This window comes from Thermobia domestica, chromosome 5, assembly GCF_964235325.1.
Source record: "Thermobia domestica chromosome 5, izTheDome1.hap1.1, whole genome shotgun sequence".
In the NCBI taxonomy this organism is placed as follows: Eukaryota; Metazoa; Arthropoda; class Insecta; order Zygentoma; family Lepismatidae; genus Thermobia; species Thermobia domestica.
This window is the reverse complement of record NC_137458.1, coordinates 248,943,908-248,967,459: the sequence shown is the minus strand read 5'-3', so window position 1 is coordinate 248,967,459 and position 23,552 is coordinate 248,943,908. Positions and strand designations below refer to the sequence as shown.

The 23,552-nt window shown below is 33.9% G+C and overlaps 1 protein-coding gene across 35 annotated transcripts in view; it reads right to left on the bottom strand.

Moving 5' to 3' along the window:
- The window catches only part of LOC145686531 (uncharacterized), a 316,530-nt gene that overhangs the window by 161,103 nt on the left and 131,875 nt on the right, over positions 1–23,552 (bottom strand). For 33 of the 35 annotated variants that reach the window (XM_081759929.1, XM_081759938.1, XM_081759945.1 and 30 more), the window contains exons 5-10: positions 20,329–20,430; positions 19,840–19,884; positions 17,395–17,439; positions 12,274–12,309; positions 11,762–11,857; positions 8,690–8,734 (exon numbers count right to left, since the gene is read on the bottom strand). In XM_081759929.1, the coding sequence (XP_081616055.1) occupies positions 8,690–8,734; positions 11,762–11,857; positions 12,274–12,309; positions 17,395–17,439; positions 19,840–19,884; positions 20,329–20,430 (369 nt within the window). The remainder of the gene's footprint in view (positions 1–8,689; positions 8,735–11,761; positions 11,858–12,273; positions 12,310–17,394; positions 17,440–19,839; positions 19,885–20,328; positions 20,431–23,552) is intronic. The other 2 variants (XM_081759959.1, XM_081759956.1) reach the window with 2 other exon arrangements.

The window sequence follows — 23,552 nt, the reverse complement described above, 5'->3', positions numbered from 1 at the left end:
TTATGTTACACAGATGAAAAATGTTGAGTTGAAAGAATTGTGTGTGTGTGTGTGAACGAATGGTCAAGAATTGTATTGTAAATTAGTGAGAGGATAGGCTTACCAGAGGATAACCTGATACAGTATTTAAGCAGGGTCGCGGTGGCTCAGTGGTAGAGCGATCTTCTCTGGCGTTTGGGGTCCCAGGTTCGATCCCAGCCCCCGCCAAATGAACTTTGTGGTGCGTGGGTTTTCTCGGTGTTCTCCCGTTTCCTCCCACTTTCTTTATTCCACCATTTCATTCATTTCTCATAATCACCGTCTCCTTTAGCCTAACCGGCATAACCGTGGGACGTAAAACTCAAAGATTTCATTTCATTTTGTATTTAAGCATATGATAAATCGTTGTGAGAGGATATGTATCTAAGTGGTAAGATAGGAATAAAAAGGTTGTGATCAAGGCAAAATAAGCATTTTCTGTTTGCATAATAGTAAATGTTGAAGTAGTTGTTACTATCAACAAAGATATCTATACGCCGGATAGTGCCAGATTTACGTATAAGCTATAAAAAAAGCTATAGCTTAGTGCCCCACTTTCTTGGTGTCCCCGAAAATTAAAGGAAAATGGATATATACATTTTCAAAAATTAGACAAAGAATAAAAATAAAACAAAATATACATAACAGCAACAGTGTGCTTTTATGATGTAAGTAACGTAGCCCTTCCTGCTAGCCTGCTCCCTAAAATGTCAGTTGACAAAGGACAACTAAACATACAAAAGGCTGGATTACTTTCCATAGCTTAGCGCCTCATGAAACGTAAATCCGGCTTTGTCTATACGTACGAAGAGCATGTCAAAAAGGTGCCAATAATTTTTTGCGCTTGGTTGGCAACATTGATGAAGTTGAGCATGCGCAGAATCGTCCGAGTGGAGTCGCGTCAGTGTTGCCACACTTGGTACAATTGTACCAAATTCAGCCCTTTTTGTCATTCATCGGCCCGTTGGTACCACGCAGGCATTTTCAGCCCCTTTTGTGAAAAAGTTGGTACAACTCTACCCAATTCAGCACTATTTAACAAATACTTGTCACATTTTCAAAAGCCAGTAAGACTTTTCCTACATCTCACATTACTCATACTGTGTGTTGGACTCTTTAAAAAACGCTGTTGAACACTCATTTCTGTGACATTGCACCGCATAACGCTACGAACTTTGTGTAGAAAATTCGTAATTCGAACTATACGGGAAAACAAATGACGCTAGATGAGCGCATCCGGACCGTGCATGAAGGAGACAAGAAAGAAACAGTGTGGTGCAAATTTTAGTCGTCCTATTTGGATGTTTTTAACAAATATTAAAAAAAAAAAAAAAACTTTCTTGATTTAAACTCTTGGAAAAGGAAGGAGTGTTATAGAACTTTACCTCTGTTACTTGCATGTTATAGAGCCATGTATTACAGACAGGGGTAAAGGTGGATCTGAAAAAGTAGGGGGATGCATGACGTCACGCCGTCCCTCATGCTATCTTTGCCCATTGTAATTTTTTAGAAGTGGGGGACGCTACAGATATTTTCTGAAAGTGGGGAGACGCCGTTCCCCCGCGTTCCCGGAAACTTTTACCTCCGACAGTATAAAATAATGAATTCAGCCCTTTTTGTTTCAATTTGGTACTATTTTTCAGCCCACTTCAGAGCTAGGACTGTGGCAACAGTGAGTCGCGTAGTGCCAGTTGCAGTAAAGGTGAGATGGCTGCCGTAATACAAAATCCCGTCAAATGTGAAATGAGATCTGTCATACGATTTCTGAATGTCAAAGGACAGAGTGCAGCTGACATCCATCGAGAATTCTGTGCCATTTACACATCGATACTACTGAGTGAAGGGAAGGTCCAATGGTACAGAGTTTCGGTTACGCTCTGGAAATATTTTTATCCATCAAACCCCACTCGCACTCTAAAGATTTCGATTAGAACTATTCAAGCATCTCCCTTACAGCCCTAACCTTACCCCCAAGCAACTTCTTTCTTTCTTGTTTTCACCTGAAAAAGTGGCTTGCATGCAATCGTTTCAATGACAGTGAAGTGCAAAAAACATGAGTTTTGGAGTGGCTGCACTCTCAAGTGGCTTGCATGCAATCGTTTCAACGACAGTGAAGTGCAAAAAAACATGAGTTTTGGAGTGGCTACACTCTCAAGTGGCAGATTTTTACACAGAAAATGTACAGAAGCTTGTGGCACGCTAGTAGAAATGTCTACAGGTTCATGGTGGCATCAAAAAAATAGGCAGGTACATACTTATACACGAATCACAATAAATTTCTTCTCCTACCGTTTTCTTGCTTTTCTTAAAAATATCTTAATTAATTAATTTATGTTTTTGTTTCTTTGACGTGTTCATCCGTATGTGCTATCAGTGGTATCTTGAAAAAATCAAATGAAATCTTAACGTCCCACGCTTATGCCGGTTAGGCTAAAGGAGACGGTGATAATGAGAAATGAGTGAAATGAAGAAAGTGCGAGGAAACGGGAGAACCCCGAGAAAACCCACGAGCACGGTGTTTGTCCACCACAAAGTCCACACGGCGCGAGCTGGGATCGAACCAGGGACCCCAAGCACCGGAGGTGAACGCTCTACCACTGAGCCACCGCGCCCCCCAGTGATACCTTGAGTCGTAATATAAGACTAGAATGTTTTGGCTCAAGTTCAGTTGTTAGATTAGAAAATCAACATTTTAACTTACGAACAGTTTTAATCCCGTACACCCACTCATTCTTCGGTTTTCCGGATCTCTATTTAACGGATATTTGAAGCAACAGGCAAAATATGGCGCAGTCGATTCAATTTGAAAGCTCTTATTGTAAACGAAAATGATCCTAAATATTGAATTTAATGTTGAATTTTTTTAAAAAATGCAACAGCTTGCAAGTATTTTATATTCTCAAATTGGATAGTGTACTCGATTAAATATATTGTACACTACTGTATTAACATTCCTCTTTTCTTCGCAATATAATTGTGAATAATAGCCACTGGAGACTTAATAACGAAAATTAAGGACAGTTAACAACATCGGACTGCTATCATCTCGTTTTTATCTGTTAAAATAACGGATGAATATACTCAATACAATATTATTGTCATTAACACATAATTCACGTGATTGATAATGTGGACATTTTCATTGTTCATTTACAAACAGCTAGCTGGAGGGCAGGCCCTGACCTACTTGACTTGATTTTGAGCTTAACGTCCATTTCAGCAGCGAGGCTATATGAGAAGTGGACCTACTGATTAACGTGGAATCCGAACCACATGAGCTCCCACCGGGAATCAAACCCTGGTCTCCCACGCCAAAAGCGCATATGCTAACCGCTTAACCACGGAGGAGCTCTGGAGGGCAGGTCCGTAGCCAGCCCAAAAATGTAGGGGGAGGTGGCTGAAGTTAGGGGGGCCCGATCCAACCATATGATAGTTCATCACCATATTATAGTTCATTTGCAAGCCTACCGTGAAAATTTTAGGGGGGCTAGCAAAAATTTAGGTGAGCGGCCCCCTAGACCCCCTGGATACGGGCCCGCTGGAATGAAAGTGGAACTTCTTGAAGCCTATCGCATTTGGGTAGAGAAACGAAATCCCATTGGAAAAAAAAAATCTACAAATTCTCAAAATGTCTCTTGGATTTCATTACTGAGCGAAAGTGTACGTATGTAAACTCATCTCAGTTTCATGATGTTGGTACATACCGTTATATACAAAAAAAGTCGAGAAGTGATTAGGATTTCGTGAAATTTTAGTCCCTTCTCTTCTCTTCAAATTGAGATTAAATTTAGTCTATGCTCCCAGCTTGTATGCATTGAGCTTGTAATTAAATTGGTTTGGCGATTTTAAAAAAAATTACTCTCCATACTGTAAGCTGGGGAACAACATTAAAATACTCATTCAATCATTCAAATTACAAATTCAATTTTGCTTTTGTAATGAAAATAATGCCCTCCATTCACACATTTTCCACATTTTTACTCAGAGTGTAGTTCAGCTTTAACTTACCGGAACCACCTGGATATCCTGGTCCTGGACCGCTTGGTCCTCCTATAAAGCAAGTGTCAATGACATTACTCCAGATCAAAATCCTACTGATACTATATGCGCGACTTCCTTATGTTTTCTAAAGGACGTCCTAATTTCATATTTTATTGTTTAACAAATATCATATAACACTCTATTGTTTGTTTACAAAGCTGGAAATATGTATTGCTAACTTTAGACAGGATGTTCTGTTTATTGAGATTGTTTTCGAGAGAAAATAAAAACACAAACATTGCTATAATTGAGACTATTTTTTGTTTGTTTCTTTGTTTGGTGTTTTTTCCCTATTTTGTTTAACTTTAAATATAAACATGCTGTCATTTCGAATACATAATTCTTTCATCACTTGACATCTTATAGTCAATTAAAAAGCTATTTAAAATATTTGATTTACTTCCGCCGACCTGCTCTGGGAACGCCACTGGTAGAATTTTGGTACCTCAAAATATTGTTCCCTATATGGACGGAATTCGAGTTCCAGAAGTTTGTCCTAGTTTAATCCGATCAGAAAATATTGAGGGCGGATTCAGATTTAGTTGTATGTTAATTCGTGAAATTTATTTCCCGCCATTTCGTATAGAGATTACATTTGAAACACAGTAGTTCCACCAAAATATTCATCGTTCAAATAGCTTGCAAAACTGAAGATAACTTGTTTTCTTTGTCTGAATGTTCTTTTCAAATAAAGCTTCTATTCCACTTACCCTAATGTAGTTGGATAGGGTCATTAAACTAGTAGCATTAGGTAGGGGTGGCCAGTGTCTTTCCAATTTGGTTAAATAAAGTCTGGATTAGTGATAAGGGCTATAACAAATTCGAAATTAAGGTTGAAGAAATAGGTTGACAATTGGAATTAGGAATACCATGTGTGATCCCTTTTGCCATTTTTTTTTTAAAAATTTGAATTCGTTCTCGACTACCCTCTAGTGACGCCTGTAATCAAATTATTTTAATTCTCAATGTTGGCCACTGGAATTAATGAAACATGGGTTTAATCACTTCTCATTCATACTTACATAATTTATATATGTAGGCTGGGACTTACTCAGGGAGTGGGTCCTGGGGGGTCCGGACCCCTCGAAATCCAGACTTTTCTGTAAATTTACGCTAATTTTAGGGGTAACTCTACAAATTTTAATATAATTTATTCTCACATTGAATTTGAACCCGCCCAAAATAAATTCCTGCGTACATTCTTGTAGTATGTAGGTTAAGAATTATAAAATATATGTAAAATCAACAAGTTTTAAATGATTGCTCTGAAGTGGAAACTGAAGTTACATGAGATTGCACAGATTGACATTGATATATTGTTTGTTTTTTTAAATGAAAATAATTGTTCGAATTAATATTGCTTTAAAATTGTGATACTAGAAAACTTTAAAGTACTTGTAGATCTCTATATGAACGAGCAAACAAAATAATTCTAACTAGGAAAGGTCGCGAGGTGTTACTCTGATTTCATATCGATGCTATGTTTTAACATGAAATAATTAAGCAAACGGAGAAATCCTCGATCGCAAGCGTGTTTGACATATACACATTAAAATTTCAAAATTACACAGATTTTGCAGAAAGTTTGAAGTAACCATTTTTTTTTTTTTTTTTTTTTTAGATAGACGCTACATTTTTGGTATTGGGGTTTTTCCTTTGGTGTCCAGCATAGTCAGGAGGTTAAAAAATTCGCAGTTTGAAAGATAAGGGTGCTTATTGGGCTTATTGGGGAAGGGGATAAGGATAATGACATCTTACAATTTGCAAATTGCCTTCTGTTTTGCACACCGAGTATATAAGCTAATAAAATGTATTTGCTACCCCTATTCGATTGTATTGTCAATCACTTTCCTGTGTGGCCACCTTCAAATGGAACAATGACACTTGTCTCCAAAACGCTTTCTCAGGCGTGCTAAATTCCATGAAGAACGTCGCATTATTCATAATTAATCTTGTGGTGTTCTTGCCCTCTCTTAGCAGGACTGAGACCAATATTTTCTCAAAAGGCTCTGTCACCAATGTGTTGCTTTGCCCGGATCAGCTGTCCAGCAAAAATTTCGCACTTTGTGCACTGCAACATAGTATCATATGTGGAAAACAAAAATCAATTTATTGTTAAGACAAAGTTAAACCAAATAAATTATCCACCACAGGTTCGCACTGACAGTGAATAAGAATATCAGTTTACACCACCGGTATTTCATTTGTAGTCAATCGCGCAAAATTGGAGCTTCAAAAAGATCGCGCAGAGCCAGAACGGCCGGCCGCGAAACAATTCTGATCGGTACTCCGAACCCTGCCGCCCTACGCTTATACATTGAGGAATACGTGTTTCAATACTTCATTATATGCCATATATTTTAGTTTTCAGTGAATTAAAATGCCGATTATGGGAAAATATTGGCCGAACTCCAGGGAATATTTGAAAATATTCAGGACAAAATAGGCCGAAATTTAAAAAAAATAGCGGGAATGTGCGCTCAAAGCTGTGAACAAGGTACCGTTATTCTTTAGAAAGCCGATGTTTTTTGCATTCATCGTCGCTAGCTGATTGTTTGTTTTTTGGCCACATTTATAGCCGAATATCATAAAATATTTCCTGAAATTTGGCCACTATTTTCCAACAATCGCCATTTAAATACGTTTAAAAAGAAAATTTTAAAAAATGCTGACGATGGGATATTGAAACACCGTCTTCCCCAATGCGTAAGCAGAGGCCGATGGGTTCGGAGTTCCGTTCATGTTAGTTCCGTGGCCAAGCGTTTCGGAGACTAATGTCATTGTTTAATTTGAAGGTGACCACACAGGAAAGTGGCATTTGAATAACAATACAGTCGAATAAGGGTGGTAAATACATTTTATCAGCCTATCGACCCGATGTGCTAAACAAAAGGCAATTTGCAACTTGTAAGATGCTGTTACCCTTCTCTTTCTCCCTAATAAGTACCCTTATCTTGCAAAATGCGTACACTTTGACCTCATCACTGTACTGGACACCCAAGAGAATCCCCCGATACCAAAAATGAAGCGTGTATCTAAATAATAATAATAATAATAATAATAATAATAATAATAATAATAATAATAATAATAATAATAATAATAATAATAATAGTTACTTCAAACATTTTGCAAAATCTGTTTTAACGCTCGTAATTCAAACACGCTTGCGACCGAGAATTTCTCCGTTTGCGTAATTGTTTCATATATAAAAGCGCGTCGATTGAGCATAGTATCACTATGAAATCACCTCGTGACCTTCCTTAGTGTCATTTACTGCCATTTTCAAAGTATGTTCCTTAATTAACATACCTCATTCTTATAATAACTTCAGAACAAATGTTCAAAATTTTCGTTTTCATAGAAAAAGCGAAATCCAATAAGGTATCGAAAACCCTATGCTGATTGCTTAGGTCATTTTGCAGTTTTTGAAACAAGAACATGCATTATAATAAGGAGAGGATGCAGTTTTGCTCATGTTTGTACGGCTTAAACATATAATTCAACAACCTTTTGTTGATACTTCACTTAAATATTGTACTATCTAATTCTACATGCTAGTCTATTCCGTACGAAATATAAACATATTACTTACTAACAATAAATTAAAATTAACCAGCATCAATATTACATATCCAACTATTAACTACGTACAACATGTAGATCCAAATGATCGTGTTATCGTCATGTTTCTTCAGCAGATAGTAGTTTATGTTCCATGTCAGGGCAGATGGCAAACACAATTTCACTTATGCTACATTGTTCTTTTGAGGTGACTAAAATGTACAGTCACGTCTGGTTGCATTAGTGACCTGATTTCTCATCCTGGTGCAATGTTTTATGAGGTATTACTAGTCATATGCATCATAAATACCAGCCAACTGAACAGGTCAAAGGCATTGTAATTGTGGCATTCACAATGGTTAAAACGCATATGTTTAGTAAAGTTTCATAAAGTACATGGTATCCCTATCTTTTTATGCCGCAACAATGGACACTGCAACATTAATAACCCATAACTAACCTCTCCTTGTCAATTATTTGCTCTTGCATACGGAATTCCAAATGAACATCTGCGCAAGAGACATCGGGTTAACAAGACATTTGAACCTACCTATACAAATGTTTTTTAAAGTCATAGATATAAGAAAAATTGTTATATTGTAAACAAAATAATGGGAATGTGGCAGTTCAATGATACAGCTCTCAATGTTGGTACCATGAGTTGAATCCGGTCCTCAAGGCTTGAGATGAATATGACCTATGAAATCAGTTTGATATTCCAGACTTTTCGAATGGAGATAGGCAACTAGACCGTAATGTGATTAATAATTGAAACTAATAAACTGCTTTCTTCAATACTTGAATGATTATATTTATTGATTGTAGGTTATCTAAAGAGCCAGCACATAACATAAAACACATGCAACACATTACTAACTCATTCTTTGTCAAAACATCTTCTTTTCTTCTGTAATACTGTACTGCTTTTCTAATTTGACTTGATTTGATTATTTTATGCAATTTTATGCAATTTTATGCAATAAATTTAACGTAGGTATTCATTATCAACGTTATCAAATTGTCATTAATATCGTATATTTAAAATGTATTAATGTTATAAGTTTACCTGGACTTCCGGGTTGGCCTGGTGATCCTGGACCTCCTGGCTGTCCTGTTTTTCAAAGAAATACATAAATTAACAAGATAATTTGTACAATGAATATCTTGTAATTCTTATAAATGATCTTATGTTTGTTAACAAATTAAAATATTTTCTTTACATAATAAAAATGATAGACTTATACATATATTGTACAAACAAAAGTCTTATAGTTCTTTTAATAGTTTATCTATGTGAGCAGATTAATAATAATGCTTGTTAATAATAATAATAATAATAATAATAATAATAATAATAATAATAAAAATCCTATTTGTAATACAAAAACTTTCAGTCTGTGAGTAACGTTAATATGCAATCATAAATACATTGAAGAGTTACAGGTTGCATAAACATCTAGGTGAAAGCAGTTAAGATATTCTTAATCCTTATTATAAACACAAGACGTATCAGTCTGTTAGACACTCTAATTCCTAATAGTTCACAGCTGTTGTTTGCTGCGCTGCCTCCTATCTGACACCAAGAGATATCGCTAGTGTCCAGGCAATTTGAGTTGAGTTGAGTTGATTTTGAGTTTAACGTCTCGTTCAGCAGCGAGGCTATATGAGCCATGGACCTACTGATTAACGTGGAATCCGAACCACATGAACTCCCTCCGGGAATCGAAACCGGGTCGCCCACGCCAAAGGCGCGTACGCTAACCACTTAGCCATGGAGGTGCTCCAGGCGAGCAATTTCCTGGCCAAAGGCTTAGAGGACAACTAGCAATAATAACAATTAACAGATCTACAATAGTCAGGAATTCTTGATTTTAGTCTTAAATAAATTTATTCTTCGCTGCGATATTTTTGCTTAGTATTATAGGAAAATGTACAATGTGGCCCCATAATTATGTATATGATGTTCGACTGCTGTAGGCATTTATTTCTAATTCTGGACAAAAAAGCTTCGATATGGTAACACTGTGTGGCCTGAAAGTGGGGATAACTGGACTTACAGCCGTTAGTGTATGCGAGACAAGGTGGGGAAATAGTTGTCTCTGGAACAACATGTGTGCTTATATTCTGTAACATAAAGTAGTCGGAGGTGAGACAGAAAATAATTTGACACGGACTTGACATCACCTGATTTTTTTTCATGGGGTGTTTTAAAGGATGAAGACGCAATTTGGGAAAACTACGGAAAGCTATCACAGAAGAGTTCCACAGGATACCAGTTCGGGTCTGTCAATCTGTTTGTGTCCAGTAGGGGTGTCTTCGTCTCCAGTAGGGGTGTTCGATAAGGCTGAGGACCTATCGAACTTCGGGAGTGAAAATTTATCGAGTTGTCATCGGTTACTCGAAACCGTTCGAGTATTTGAAATTATCGAAGTTTCGGGTATTATCGAAATTTCGAGTGTCTCGAACACTTCGAGAGTCTCGAACATTTCGGGAGTCTCGAATATTTCGGGAGTCTCGAACATTTCGGTAGTCTCGTACATTTCGAGAGTCTCGAACATTTCGGGAGTCCCGAAAGTTCGATAATTCGATAAAATTAAAATTCTTTATCGATGAAACGGTTTTGAAATTTTATCGAATTGTTATCGATTACTCGATTATCGGAACAGCCCTAGTCTCCAGGCGTGTATCGATTTGGATGGGGCATTGGTGGGCCATACCATGGGGAACAAAAACTAAAATTCTTGTAAGGAAATGTATGAGTAATGTGTTTATGTTCAAGTTATATTGCTAGTTTCTTTACCGCAGTTTTGAAACATCATATGTACATAATTATGGTTACCCTGTACACTAATTAATTAAAAGTGTTATGTGGATTTGTAACAGAACATACTCTGATAAAAGACTTTTGAGCTAAAACAGTTCTGAATATTAAATACTTATGGCTGCTGAATTTATATAGATAATTTTAAATGGGTAAGTATTGACACTGAGATGTGCACAGAAATGAATGAAACTAACAGAAGTTGTGCGTACAAAATTACACTTAGATTTTATATGCGTATGGTATTTGGTATGGTATATGTTATATATGGTATTTGTTATACTCGTAATGGTATGGACTAGTTGCCTAGTAAAACACCTATGTACAATTGAAATTCTCAATAGTTTTCGTTGGGTTACACTATATACCTCTCTTGTGTATAGGCAAGTTAAATGATCCGTTATGTAAACCGTAATTTCAATATTATTTACATGTATCTCTAAGCATTTCGTATGTTTTTTTCTAATAGATGTCGAGACACTTGGCTTGGACTACATTGGATTATTATTTTTTTTTTTTTTTTCATAATAAAGTACTCTTGAGCAGAGCAAGGAAGATTGTTCCGAGAACGCATTTCTTTTCTTTTCTTAAAACTTCAAAACAAGAATATTTGCTTCGTATTTATCGAGCATATCTAATTAAATTAACCGTAAATTACATTGTTAAATTATAGTGCTAATCACACACTTGGCTTACATACAAGGGCGCCGATCCTGGGGGCCTAGGGGCCCGGCCCCCCCCAAAGCTCATGTGGGCCCCCTACTGTATTTGTGAATATACAATATTTGGCATAATTCGAGTGCAATTTGTCTTAAAATCTTCATATGTACCTTCTGCATCTGAATGGGCTCCTCAAATTTACAGAGAAATCAAAGCCCTTGCTTACATACACGTTCTTAATTGACAACTCTTACTTATCTTAACTTGCAGCTTCTACATCTAAACGCACACTGCATTGAAAACCTTAATTTTTAATATTATTTTGCTGATAATCTTACTATAGGTATTTTAAGGTTTGTTTAATTTACAATTATTATTTTCTACACTATTGGGTAAAAATTAAATTGGAAGTTTTTTTTTTTTTTTAAATTTTGCGCCACTGTTGTAGATACACTGTACCAGTATCATTTTTTATGTATCGAAATTTTTCATACATATATTATTTGAAATTTATAATTTATTTTTTCATACCTAGATACATGGTTTCAATATTATTATTATTATTTAAACAAGTTGAACATTTCTGCAAATTTGAATTGGTAATTTTAAGCTTGCCATTATTTACACTACTATTGGATAAAATTATCTTTAACGTACCAGGACCACCTGGACCTCCTGGATAACCTCCTGGTCCACCTGGACCACCTGGGCCTCCTGGATATCCTCCTGGTCCGCCTGGGCCGCCTGGGCCTCCTAGAATTAAGTAAGGTTTACATTAACAGAAGTTTATGATGAGTTAATAAATATTAACTTACCTTGGATTGTTTATTATTAAAATGGAAATACATTATTTATACTGATAAAAAAAGAAAGAAGAAAAAGTTTTTCTTATAAAGTATCAATTCAAACATAAAATAATAAAAAATATATGAATTATTGTTTATGTAACAGGGCAATTTATGTTTACGTATTGTTTATGTAGACCACATTGTATTCGAATATAATATATCAAAAATATTAAAAGAAATGTTTTCATAGAAATGCTATGAAAAAATCATGAACAGAGTCCTTTTGATAATTAGGTTCCTATATATAGTCAAATATAACTCAGATACTAGATTACGTAATAACTTATCGTATGCATTAATTTAGTGCGAACTTTAGCTTACCTGGACTTCCTGGCGATCCTGGACTTCCTGGTTGTCCTATTGAAAATAAAAGCAAAATATTAATTAAATTTGAAAAGAAGACAGGTAACAAAGTATAATTGATGAAAATATATTATATAATAACACTTTTGCAAATTAATAAGGCGTAATAATACCATCAAAGCAAGTTTCGGGGATAACAAGTGTTAATTATATAACAAAGATAGCTTGCTTTTTTGAGTTTCAAACTTTTAATATGTCTTGTACTTCATTATTAAGCGTGAGGTTGGTAATAAGCAATTATACCTGTAGACATTACTCTCAGATTAAAAGTGAAAATAGTTTTCGTCCCCAAGTCCCCTCGTAAAGCATTGAAGTCTTAAATCCATGATAGACTACCTTAAATCTTGAACCAGAAAATAGAGAATAATGTGGTTTCTAAGGGGTATATTTAAATGAAGAGTTCTGTAGAAAGCAAACCATTCTATAACGAATGGCATCGTAGTAATTCTGATACAGGGGAAACTACATAATCTTATCACTTTTATGATGAAGTTTATGAGCATAGGTCTTGTTCCTCATCTTCATCTTCTGCAAGAAATTTACAGTTACACTAACCTCCCACTCTAAAAATGTTTCCATTTTTTCTTCCAAAGAAATGCTTTCCTATTTAGTGGGTTTTTAAAATTTAACCCGCACCACTTTTTCTCGACCCTAAAATTGGTCTGTTTCTTTTAGATACTTGCCAGGTAATAAGCTGAAAACCTTAGGTGTTTGTAGTACATGCGGTAATGATCACCTTTTTAACAACTAGGGCCGCGGTGGCTCAGTGGTAGAGCGTTCACCTCTGGTGCTTGGGGTCCCGGGTTCGATCCCAGCCCCCGCCAAGTGAACTTTGTGGTGGACAAACACCGTATGCGTGGGTTTTCTCGGGGTTCTCCCGTTTCCTCCCACTTTCTTCATTCCACTATTTCATTCATTACTTATCATCACCGTCTCCTTTAGCCTAACCGGCATAACTGTGGGACGTAAAACTCAAAGATTTCATTTCATTTCATTTTTAACAACTATTTCTTGAAACTGTTATCGAATTGTATATCTATTGAATTATTTAAGAAACTAGACAAATTTATTCTAAATAAAATCAATATTAATGGGGTGATATAGTATATTAGGGTTAATATATGTCAGCATTTATACTGACATGTCAGCATTTTGAGAGCAACATATTTCCGTCCGCATTTGTTTTCCGAAATTCTTGAGTTGTACACCATTTCTGAGCCCAAGTATATTATCAATTCAATTTAACACATTTCACATCATGTGTTTGACTATTTATATTTAAAGAAAGAACTGTTAAAAAAGATCTACTAAATAAGCAAAGTCAACATGATACTGTGTAACTTTTCATACATTTCAATATATTTTTCATAATGCTTTAAAAGTAAACTTGAAAGTAACTTAACATTCTTGTGTCAAAATTTAATGTTTATATAACTAGTTAGCCAAATGGAAGTGTTTCCGAATTTTTTTCAGAATATGGTAAGCCTATGGTAAGTAGAACTTAATAATTCTGTAATTTATCACATATCTTAGTGTAATGAATAGCATTAAACCAATGTTTATTAAATGTAAATGGGTGTCAGTTTAATTAGTCACAATGTTTTACTCATCATCCTACTCTTACTCTTTTCGAAAGCAAATTTATTTATTTATTTTTATTTGTTTTGAGCATATACTAATAATTACTATACTATACTATACTAATAGTATAGTATATTATACTAATACATATACTATACTTATAATTTTGAAATAGTATTAGTTAAAATTTCTTTACTTTTATATTAGAATTTATAGAAGAAAATATATATTAGTTTCTTTGAAAATATTGAAGACGATCAATAATTTTGTATTATTTGTACCAGTGTTTGAGATTCTGAATTATAGTGTGTGTCATATGCAAACCGCTTGAATTTTATTTTTCTATTTCTTTTTAGACTGTTTATTCTAAGGGCAGACCACGAGGACTTACCTATGGTTCAGTGGACCACAGTTTAAGAAATGCTGACCTAAACTAACTAGCTAATTCTATGGTTTGAAAAACTCTCTACAAAAGCAAATATTTCCTATTGAACTATTGTCTTTAAACTAATCCATGTAATGATTCTTGTTGTCCACCCTCTTTTATACTAACTTCTCACCTTCTTGGTCCATCAAATGTCTCTTTCACTCAAGCTTCCCAACTTGAAGTTGTACACCCAACTGGTGTTTTTTCCCACGGGACCTTGTACTGCAAATTTTATATATCTTCATCTTATTGTCCGTACGATACGCGGTGACCTCAACTATTGTAAAGTACCGAATGATGTAATCTCCCTCATTCATCCTTTTTTGCCCCGTTTTGAACTAAATATTTTACTGAAAAACTTATTTTTCGAAGATTCTTAGGTAATGTCCTTTTCTGAAAGTTTTCAGTCAAGTGTCACGTTAATAAAATATAATAAACAAAATTATGGTTTTACAGATTTTTACTTCTAATTTCTTTGCTAACAATCTTGGCGGAAAAAGATTCAAAATATCCTGAAGACCGTAAATTTTGATAAAGACTAAAAACTACTCAGTTGTTTAAATTATGAAAAATAACAATATCGGTTTTGTAACCTCAATAATATGTTTCATTCATACGTTTCCCACATTTTCACTCAGATTCAAGTTAGTTATAACTTACCGGAACCACCTGGGTATTCTGGTTCTCCCGGATACCCTCCTGGACCACCTGGTCCTCCTATAAAGCAAGTGTTGGTTGCATTACCCAAGAATAAAGTCATTTAAGAATATCACATAATGCTCGCAACTTCCTTAGAGTCATATTTTTTCTAGTATTGTATATTATTGCTTTGTTACGATATATGCTTTGTTATGATTATGTGATCTGTTCATATGATTAATCTACATGCTCTGTTGTTTAATATCATATCTGTTGTTCTAGTCCCGCTAAACCTAAGTCTTCTGTATTTTATGGAGAATATGAATATTGCCACTTAACTGTAATCCTTTATGTATATAATATAATAGAATTTCAATATATTCAGGTATTTTACATTTGGTATAGAACAACAAGATATTCGGAAACTTTGTATTTGATATAGAACAATATGATATTCAGGAACTTGGTATTTGATATCAAATTATAAGATATTCAGAGATTTTATATTTTATATAGAATAACAAGATACTCAGAACTTTGTATCTGATATAGAATAACAAATCAAGGAACTTTATATATGGTATATTTGATAATATAATAACAAAATATTCAAGAATTTTATATTTGAAATAGAATAACATGATATTTAGAAACCTTGTACTTGGCACAGAATTACAAACTATTCAGGAATTTTATATTTGATATAGAATAACAAGATATTCAAAAGCTTTGTATTTGATATAGAAAACAGAATATTTATGATATTTATATGTAATGAAGAACAACAAGACACTCGGGAGCTTTTTATTTGGTATAAAATAACAAGATACTTAGAAACTTTATATTTTATATAGAAAAACAAAATCTTCAGGGTATTTATTTTTGATATATTTGATGTAAGATAACAAGACACTCAGAACTTTGTATTTGATATATAATAATAAGATATTCATGATATTCGTATTTGATATATTTGATGTAGAATAACAAGGTAGTCAGGAACTTTGTATCCGATATTAAAATAACAAATCAAGAAACCTTATATATAATATATTTGATAATATAATAACAAGTACTTCTAGAATTTTATATTTGAAATAAAACAACAAGGCATTCAGAAGCTTTGTATTTTCTATAGAATACAAAATAATCTAGAATTTTATATTTAATATAGAATAACAAGATAATCAGGAGATTTGTATTTGATGTAGAGATCAAACGTTCATGATATTTATATTTGAGAAACTCAGAGATTTTGTATTTGATATAGAATAAAAAGTTATCCAGGAACTTCGTATTTTATACAGAAAAACAAAATATTTAAATTTTCATATATTTGATGTAAAACAACCAGATACTCAGGAACTTGACATTTGATATGGAATAAAAAGATATTCAGGATCTTTGTATAGAATAACAAGATATTCAGGATACTTATATTTGATAATAGAATAACAAGATATTCAAGAATTTTATATTGAAATAGAATAACAAGACAATCAGAAATGTTGTATTTGATTTAGAATTTCAAACTATTCAGGAACTTTATATTTGATATAGAATAATAGGTTATTTACAGGTTCGTATTTATTATGGAATAAGAAGATATCAGGATATCTATATTTGATATATTTTATATAGACCAAAAATACTCAAGAACTTTATGTTTAATATGGAATAACAAGATATTAAGGGTATTTATATTTTGATATATTTGATGTAGATAAACAAGATACCCAGGAGCTTTCTATTTGATATAGAATAACAAAATGTCCAGGATCTTTATATTTGATATATTTGATTTAGATAACAAGATAGTTAGGAGTTTTGTATCCGATATAGAATACAAGGCATTCAGAAACATTTTATTTGATATTGAATTACAAAATATTCAGGAAAATTGTATTTGATATCGAATTACAAAATATTCAGAAACTTTATATTTGATATAGAATAATAGATATTTAGGAGTTTTGTATTCGATATAGAATAGCAAACTGTTCAAAGTCTTTATATTTTGAAGTAAAATAAAAAGGTACTCAGAAACATTGTATTTGATACAGTGAGACAAGAACTTACCGCGTGAATTGAAATTCTAATCTGTACATGGTGTCTTATCTGAAGCTTAGTACACCCACCAAGAAACGAACTCAAAACTGTGAGATAGAAAACACGCGTTATACTTAATTCATTGATTGATTTAGGTTTAATGGAGACATGTGCGAGACGCGTAAATATAAATCGCTCATTCGTTTTGCAATTAGTAGTATAAAGAATAGTCTATATTTTAAAATATTTAAAATTAAGTAGGTGTAACAGATTTATAAATTTAAAATTTGTTTTGTATAGGTTAGTTATGTAAGTTTGAAAGCAATTTAGCATCTCTTTATGATAGATTATGTGAGAATTCTAAATAATCTAATTAGGTTTACCTGGACTACCGGGTTGACCTGGTGTTCCTGGGCTTCCTGGTTGGCCTGTTAACAAAGAAAAATATTGGTTATCTTTTTTTTTTTTATTGAAATATAAAATAGAATAGTAACAATATTTCAATAACATCATTATACACTGGTGGAAGCACATTTAAGAACATCCTGTAAGAGCAACTTAAACTCAAAAAGGAAAAAAGAAATTTCTCAAAACCACACAAATAATACTTTTAATTTCCGAATTGGATGCTGGTGGTAAGCTGAAATTTCGATATGATGTTCCATATTAAATAGAATATTTTTGCAGATTTGTTGATGCAGAGATGAATTTGTTAAGAATATTTGATATTTCAGTGCATTTTTTTTAAAAAGGGAAATTTCACAGAATTTCTCTCTAGTATTTCTGATATCTAAACGAACTTATTGGTTTGAAAGCTTCTTTACTGAAAATGAGAGGATGCATCGTTTGTTCCTTTGTTACAAGTACACTGGTATATATGTAGGGTGGCTTAAATAAACTTCAACAAAATGACAAGAAAATTAGCCGTCGTGTACGACATGGAAGTTTCAGTAATCAGTCATTAACAGATAAAATTTGAATATCGAATGAACTGCAGTTAGCACAAACCAAAAACACATTATTATAAACAAATATAGAGTTAATTCGAAAAAAGAGAATGATTTTTCAGATACATGTTTAGGTAACGTTCTGCAACTAAGATAGGGGAATATTAATTAGACTGTTTATTGGTGCAACTATTGTTGAGAATTAAGTTATTAAGATTATTATACAGAGTAATAATGAATTTGACACGATTTCAGAACATAATGACCAAGTTATTTATAAAAGAAATTAAATAAATTCATACACATTTGCTTTTCAATTTGGAAATTAAGATCAGATTTACTTTAACGATATTTCGCAAGTATAGTCATTTACTCAAAATTTAGTTTTCACTCACCAGGGCCGTCTTCGAATCCTGGACCTTCTGGTCCTCCTATAATGTAAACATTTTTTCTGTTACGAATATGAAAATATACCTATATAAATAGTTTAATACATGTCTTCCGTGAAATAATTTTATACAGAGAAAAGAAAAATAAGAATTGAACTTTGAATCGGAAATTTGAACATATAAAACAACAGGTCTGTAAATATCTTATGGAAATGAAGTAAAAGAATCCTATGATAATTTTAATATTGAGCAGAAGCATTATTAAACGGTTTCAATTGACTAATCTTTTTGTTTTTTAATTGGAAGGTAACTACACTAAAACTTAATGTTTCTTCCATTTCGCTTTCGAGTTTTGGAATAATAATAAGATATATTGAAATCTATGGAAATCTACTCTCAGAGTTAATACTCTAGTAGGATACCCAGGTGAAGCTACCTGCAATACAGAAATTAACCTTCACCCTTCCATGAATGACTTTTTCTTTTGTGTGTCAGCTATATAAAAACCTTGAACACATACAAAGGATTTATAGACACCACTATGCCAACTAGTGAGGGATTTTTTGTATACATTCTTGTGATCGACGGAATATATCAAGTCAGCGACCGTTCAATGTAAGAGAAATTTCAGATTGAATATTATTAGAAAGAATATTGTAGCTGATACGATACAAGATACATTAAAAGGTTGTTAGCATATGTAGTATTTGTCATGGATAGTCATGTCACCTCTCGTGCGTGGGATTCCTGGATCGATTTCACCTGGCGCCGAGTGATTTTTTTGTAGTGGATACATACTTTGTGCATGGGTAATATTTTCTAAAACTTGACTTCCCCCACTTTTTTTCATTTCACAATTTAATTCATTTTCATCATCACCGTCCTCTTTAACCTACACAGCATAACCATGGAACGTAAAACTGAGAGATTTCATTTCATTTCAAAAGCTCTTATTACTAGACGGAGAATCAAATGAAAAACTCAAAATTTTAAAACGGCAAGCAGCTGAGAATTCCCTTGTGGCTACATGACGAGCTTTCTGCGTGCTGTTGGGATTTCCTTCCCGATGGAGGCTCATGTGATTTAGATATATGTTAAGCTGTAGGTCAATGTCTCATATATTCTCGGTACTGAAAGAGACATTAAACTCTATTCCAACCAACTAACTAGCACGCGAATTCGACCTTATATATATATATTTTCTTTTCTCTGTATATATATTGGCCCCACCATGTTTACATTACTGCTCCGCCCTCCAATTTGGTGGTGGCATTTGTTGGTCTCTCTTCAAATCACGTCTGTTATTGTTGCAAACTTTCAAAATACTCCAGTACCGTTTCTAACTTTTAGCCCATTTTAAATTAAAACCGTAGAGTGTTGAAACCTGTTGTAGTTAGATAGCATTAATTATTACGGCACAGGTAAAATATACCCATCCTGGCATCACTTTCCTAAATAAGTGTATTGTGAAGTGGTGTATACTAATACTAACCTGGTGTGCCTGGTGATCCCGGAGAGCCTGGACTTCCTGGTTGGCCTAATAATAAATAAATAAATAAATAAAAAAATGAAACTTTAAAAGAAAAATAGATGATCAACTAGTTCAATTTTAAAGTGTATTCAATAAATGTTCTTTAAAAACTTAGAACACGTATTTCGATAAAAGCTTTTACTATGCTCTAATTTCTGTTACCTATTCAAATAAAAACAATACAGCTTAATTCTAATACGTTTGGGAACAAAAGTCAAGAAATTTATAAAAGTTTTAAATAATAAGAAAGAAGAATATTTTATAAAATTTAATTCGTTAAATAGATTTTGTATCATATCTGTAAAATTATAGGAACAGTACACCTTGATATTTTCTTTGGCATTCTTGAGTGCAGTATTTGCTTTACTGTTCTTTGCTTTTTTTTTTTAAGTATATTAAAGTTTACTTCGAAGATCGTAGTATATTAAGAACAAATATTAAATTCTTTACCTGGGCTTCCAGGATATCCTCCTGGACCGCCTGGACCTCCTGGTCCACCTGGTCCACTCGGTCCACTTGGTCCACTTGGTCCTCCTGGACCGCCTGGTCCGCCTATAAGACAGAAAGTTAATTGCGTATTAGAATCTATTGATATACGTGCTAGTGGAATTAAATTTTAAATCAAAAGTTATTTTTGCATGAAAAAAAAAGAAGTAGTTTAAAGTAAACTTCTGACTTACTGAACTTACAACATATCCAGGAATAAAATTCACAATTGATATGTTTCCATTATAGTTAGGGCCAGAGACGTACACATGGGGTGGGTCCTGAAGAGCCGCCTCTGCAAAATCCTGACTTCTCTGCAAATTTAGTATAATTTTAGGGGTGATTTTATAAATTTTAATGTAATTTATCTTCCCTTCAAAGCTTTGGACTCATCCTGAAATAAATTTCTGCGTACATGCCTGGCTGGGGTTCTCAGACGTTCTGGATTTAAATTATACTGTCCCCCCAAAGTGCTTCAAATGTCCCGATTTTAATTAATTATGATATTTCAGTAATAAACCAAGCGTACAAGTATGACTATAGATACTGTAAGTTTTCGTTGTCCCAGTTATTAGTGTACATTTTCATAGAGTTTTGCGTTTTTTGAAACTGAAAATCTGTGAGCCCTAGGTATTGCACAACATGGTAGAAATAGTAAACGTTTCTCGAAACAGGAAAATAATTCCCGTTTGCTCTATAATACTGAAAATAACCGAATTAATTATAACCTTCTGCACCCATGTTTATCAAATATGATTTAAACTACCCTCTGAGCAAAACAATACGTTTACTGTAAAAATTGTAAACGTGTAACAGTTTCGCCAACTTCCACTTGGCTTTATAAGACACTATCTACGGACAGATTGTGTCTGATGAAGTCAAGTGAATAGTTGGCGAAACTGTTACACGTTTGCAAGTTTTGCAATAAACGTATTGTTTTGCTTAGAGGGTAGTTTAAATCGGATTTAAGTCTACTAAAAGCAAAGCTTGTGCAATGGAAAACTATCAAATATCCCTCCTATATTAGGTTAGTGAATTAATTTACTGTTTTCACATTATACTTGACTACTACACTATATAGACAACTATTTGTCTCATATTATTTCATAAAGGAAAATTCCATTAACGATATTAAATTAAAAGTGCCAGCTAAATTTTTCCGATCCTGGAATTCATGAATTGCGCAAATTTATCATTCTCTCTTATAAAAGGCTATAAAATTTATTGTAGTGAGTTCCTAAATTCAAATAATTGGTCACCGCAGCGGTTGAGTCACACAAGATCCTACAGAGACAAAACGCGCATTCAGCCAGGAATGGTATTCAAATGCATGAACGTCAGTCAACTGAGAGAAACTGCACAAACTTTTGAAACGTGAGAACAGAACATCGCACATAACGGCATCTTTTGCCATCCGGTAATTACTGTACATCTTCTCACAAAAAAAAAAAAAAAAAAAAGTCATGGAAATCTGTTCGATTGTCTTATATGAGCACTTGCGCAATGTTACTAAATGTTCTCGTTTTCTCGGACATATCCTCCTTTCCTTCTCCTTCTTTTTCTGGGAAATGTGTCCAGACAGCTTTTAAAAGTATTGTAATATTCTACATGTTGTCTATATTTGTAAACAACAACACGGGCTTCTTATTAATAAACAAAGCCACACGCTCTTTTATTATCTGCTGCGAGCAAGCAAATAACAGACACCGTCATCATTATGTGATAAAAGTCACACTAGCACCACCACTGTCCAGAACACGGTATAAAACACGCTATAAGGTCTTCATCGACATTAGTTTTGACTAATTATCTCCTCTTTTAGCTTGCATGGAGCTCTGAGAGATCTAACCTAACTTAAACCTCTTAGCTTGCCTGGAGTACTGAGATCTCCTGCCCTTGCCTTGAGCTCTGTGGAAACTTAACCTCTCTCCTTGACTGTCTGGAGCACTAAAAGCTCTTAACCGCAACTACTAGTTTGCCTGGAGGTCTGTGGGACTCAACTTCTCTCCTTGCCTGTCTAGAGCACTGAGAGACCCTAACCGAAACCACCTAGCTTGCTTGGAGCTGTATGGTTTCCCTGTCCGCTTAGTTTGCCTGGAGCTCTGCGGAACTTAAACTGAAGCATTGGGAATTCCTAGCTATATCCACTTTAAGAATGAGTCCTAGAAGCGACAGTTCTATTAGCGACAGGAACTGTTATCTGCCCTATGAGCAACAGATTCATTTACGTACATTGAGATGACGGAAGATGATATGATTCTCTCTCGTAAGATATGTTTGCTTCTGACGTTATTAGCTGTGGAATGTACAAGTGCCAGTGATACTGTTCTTAAAATATATTTTCCCAAATAAAACTTATCTTAATTTTGAGTTAGATTTTACATAAAACATATTAAATAACTTAGTAAGATGTTTCCATGAAAAGTATATTCCTATGTAATTAATTATTCAAAATCCAATTGTAATATCCTTTTTATTCAAAGGTTCTGCTTTCTGTACTTAATTTACAGAAAGCTGTTTCAAGCTTGAGGGCAGTATTTCGGCCAGTGAATGTCAATAGTTGTACAGTAATTACGATTTTAATCAATGCATTTGGAGGAAAGTGCAGAATATCGGTTTGGTAAGGGAGCACAAGGAAGACACTGAAGTCAGACTTCATATGAGAATGTGTGATAAGGCTCCTTTATGAATGATAAGCTTCAGGAGTTCTATAACTACTTTGTTGATATATGAGTGGAGAATGCTCATATTAGCGTTGAAATGTGGAATTGTTATTGAAAGAGGCATGAAACAAATATTGCAGTGAAAGGCTAGAATCATAAGCTTAATCCTTTGCTAGAAAAAACATATCTGAGCCTCATACATCTAATAATTGCTCTGAAGAACGGAACTCAGCAAAACAATCTTTTGTATAATAGAAAGGTTCTGAATTTGGAGGAGAAAAGAAGGAAAGAGACATATGTAATGTTAGACCACACAATATCTTCCATTCTCGATAAATACGAGCGTACACTGGATGTGAATAAGTGTTTGCGGTCACTTGCGTATGTGCGAAAGCTCCAGTAATATTTTATCCGTGTGTATGTGATAATTTTGACTGAACTAGTCACCATATGTTAATGAGTGTGACTCGAAAAACTATTATATTTTCCATATAGAAATTTTCAAATAAGTATAATTGAAAGGGA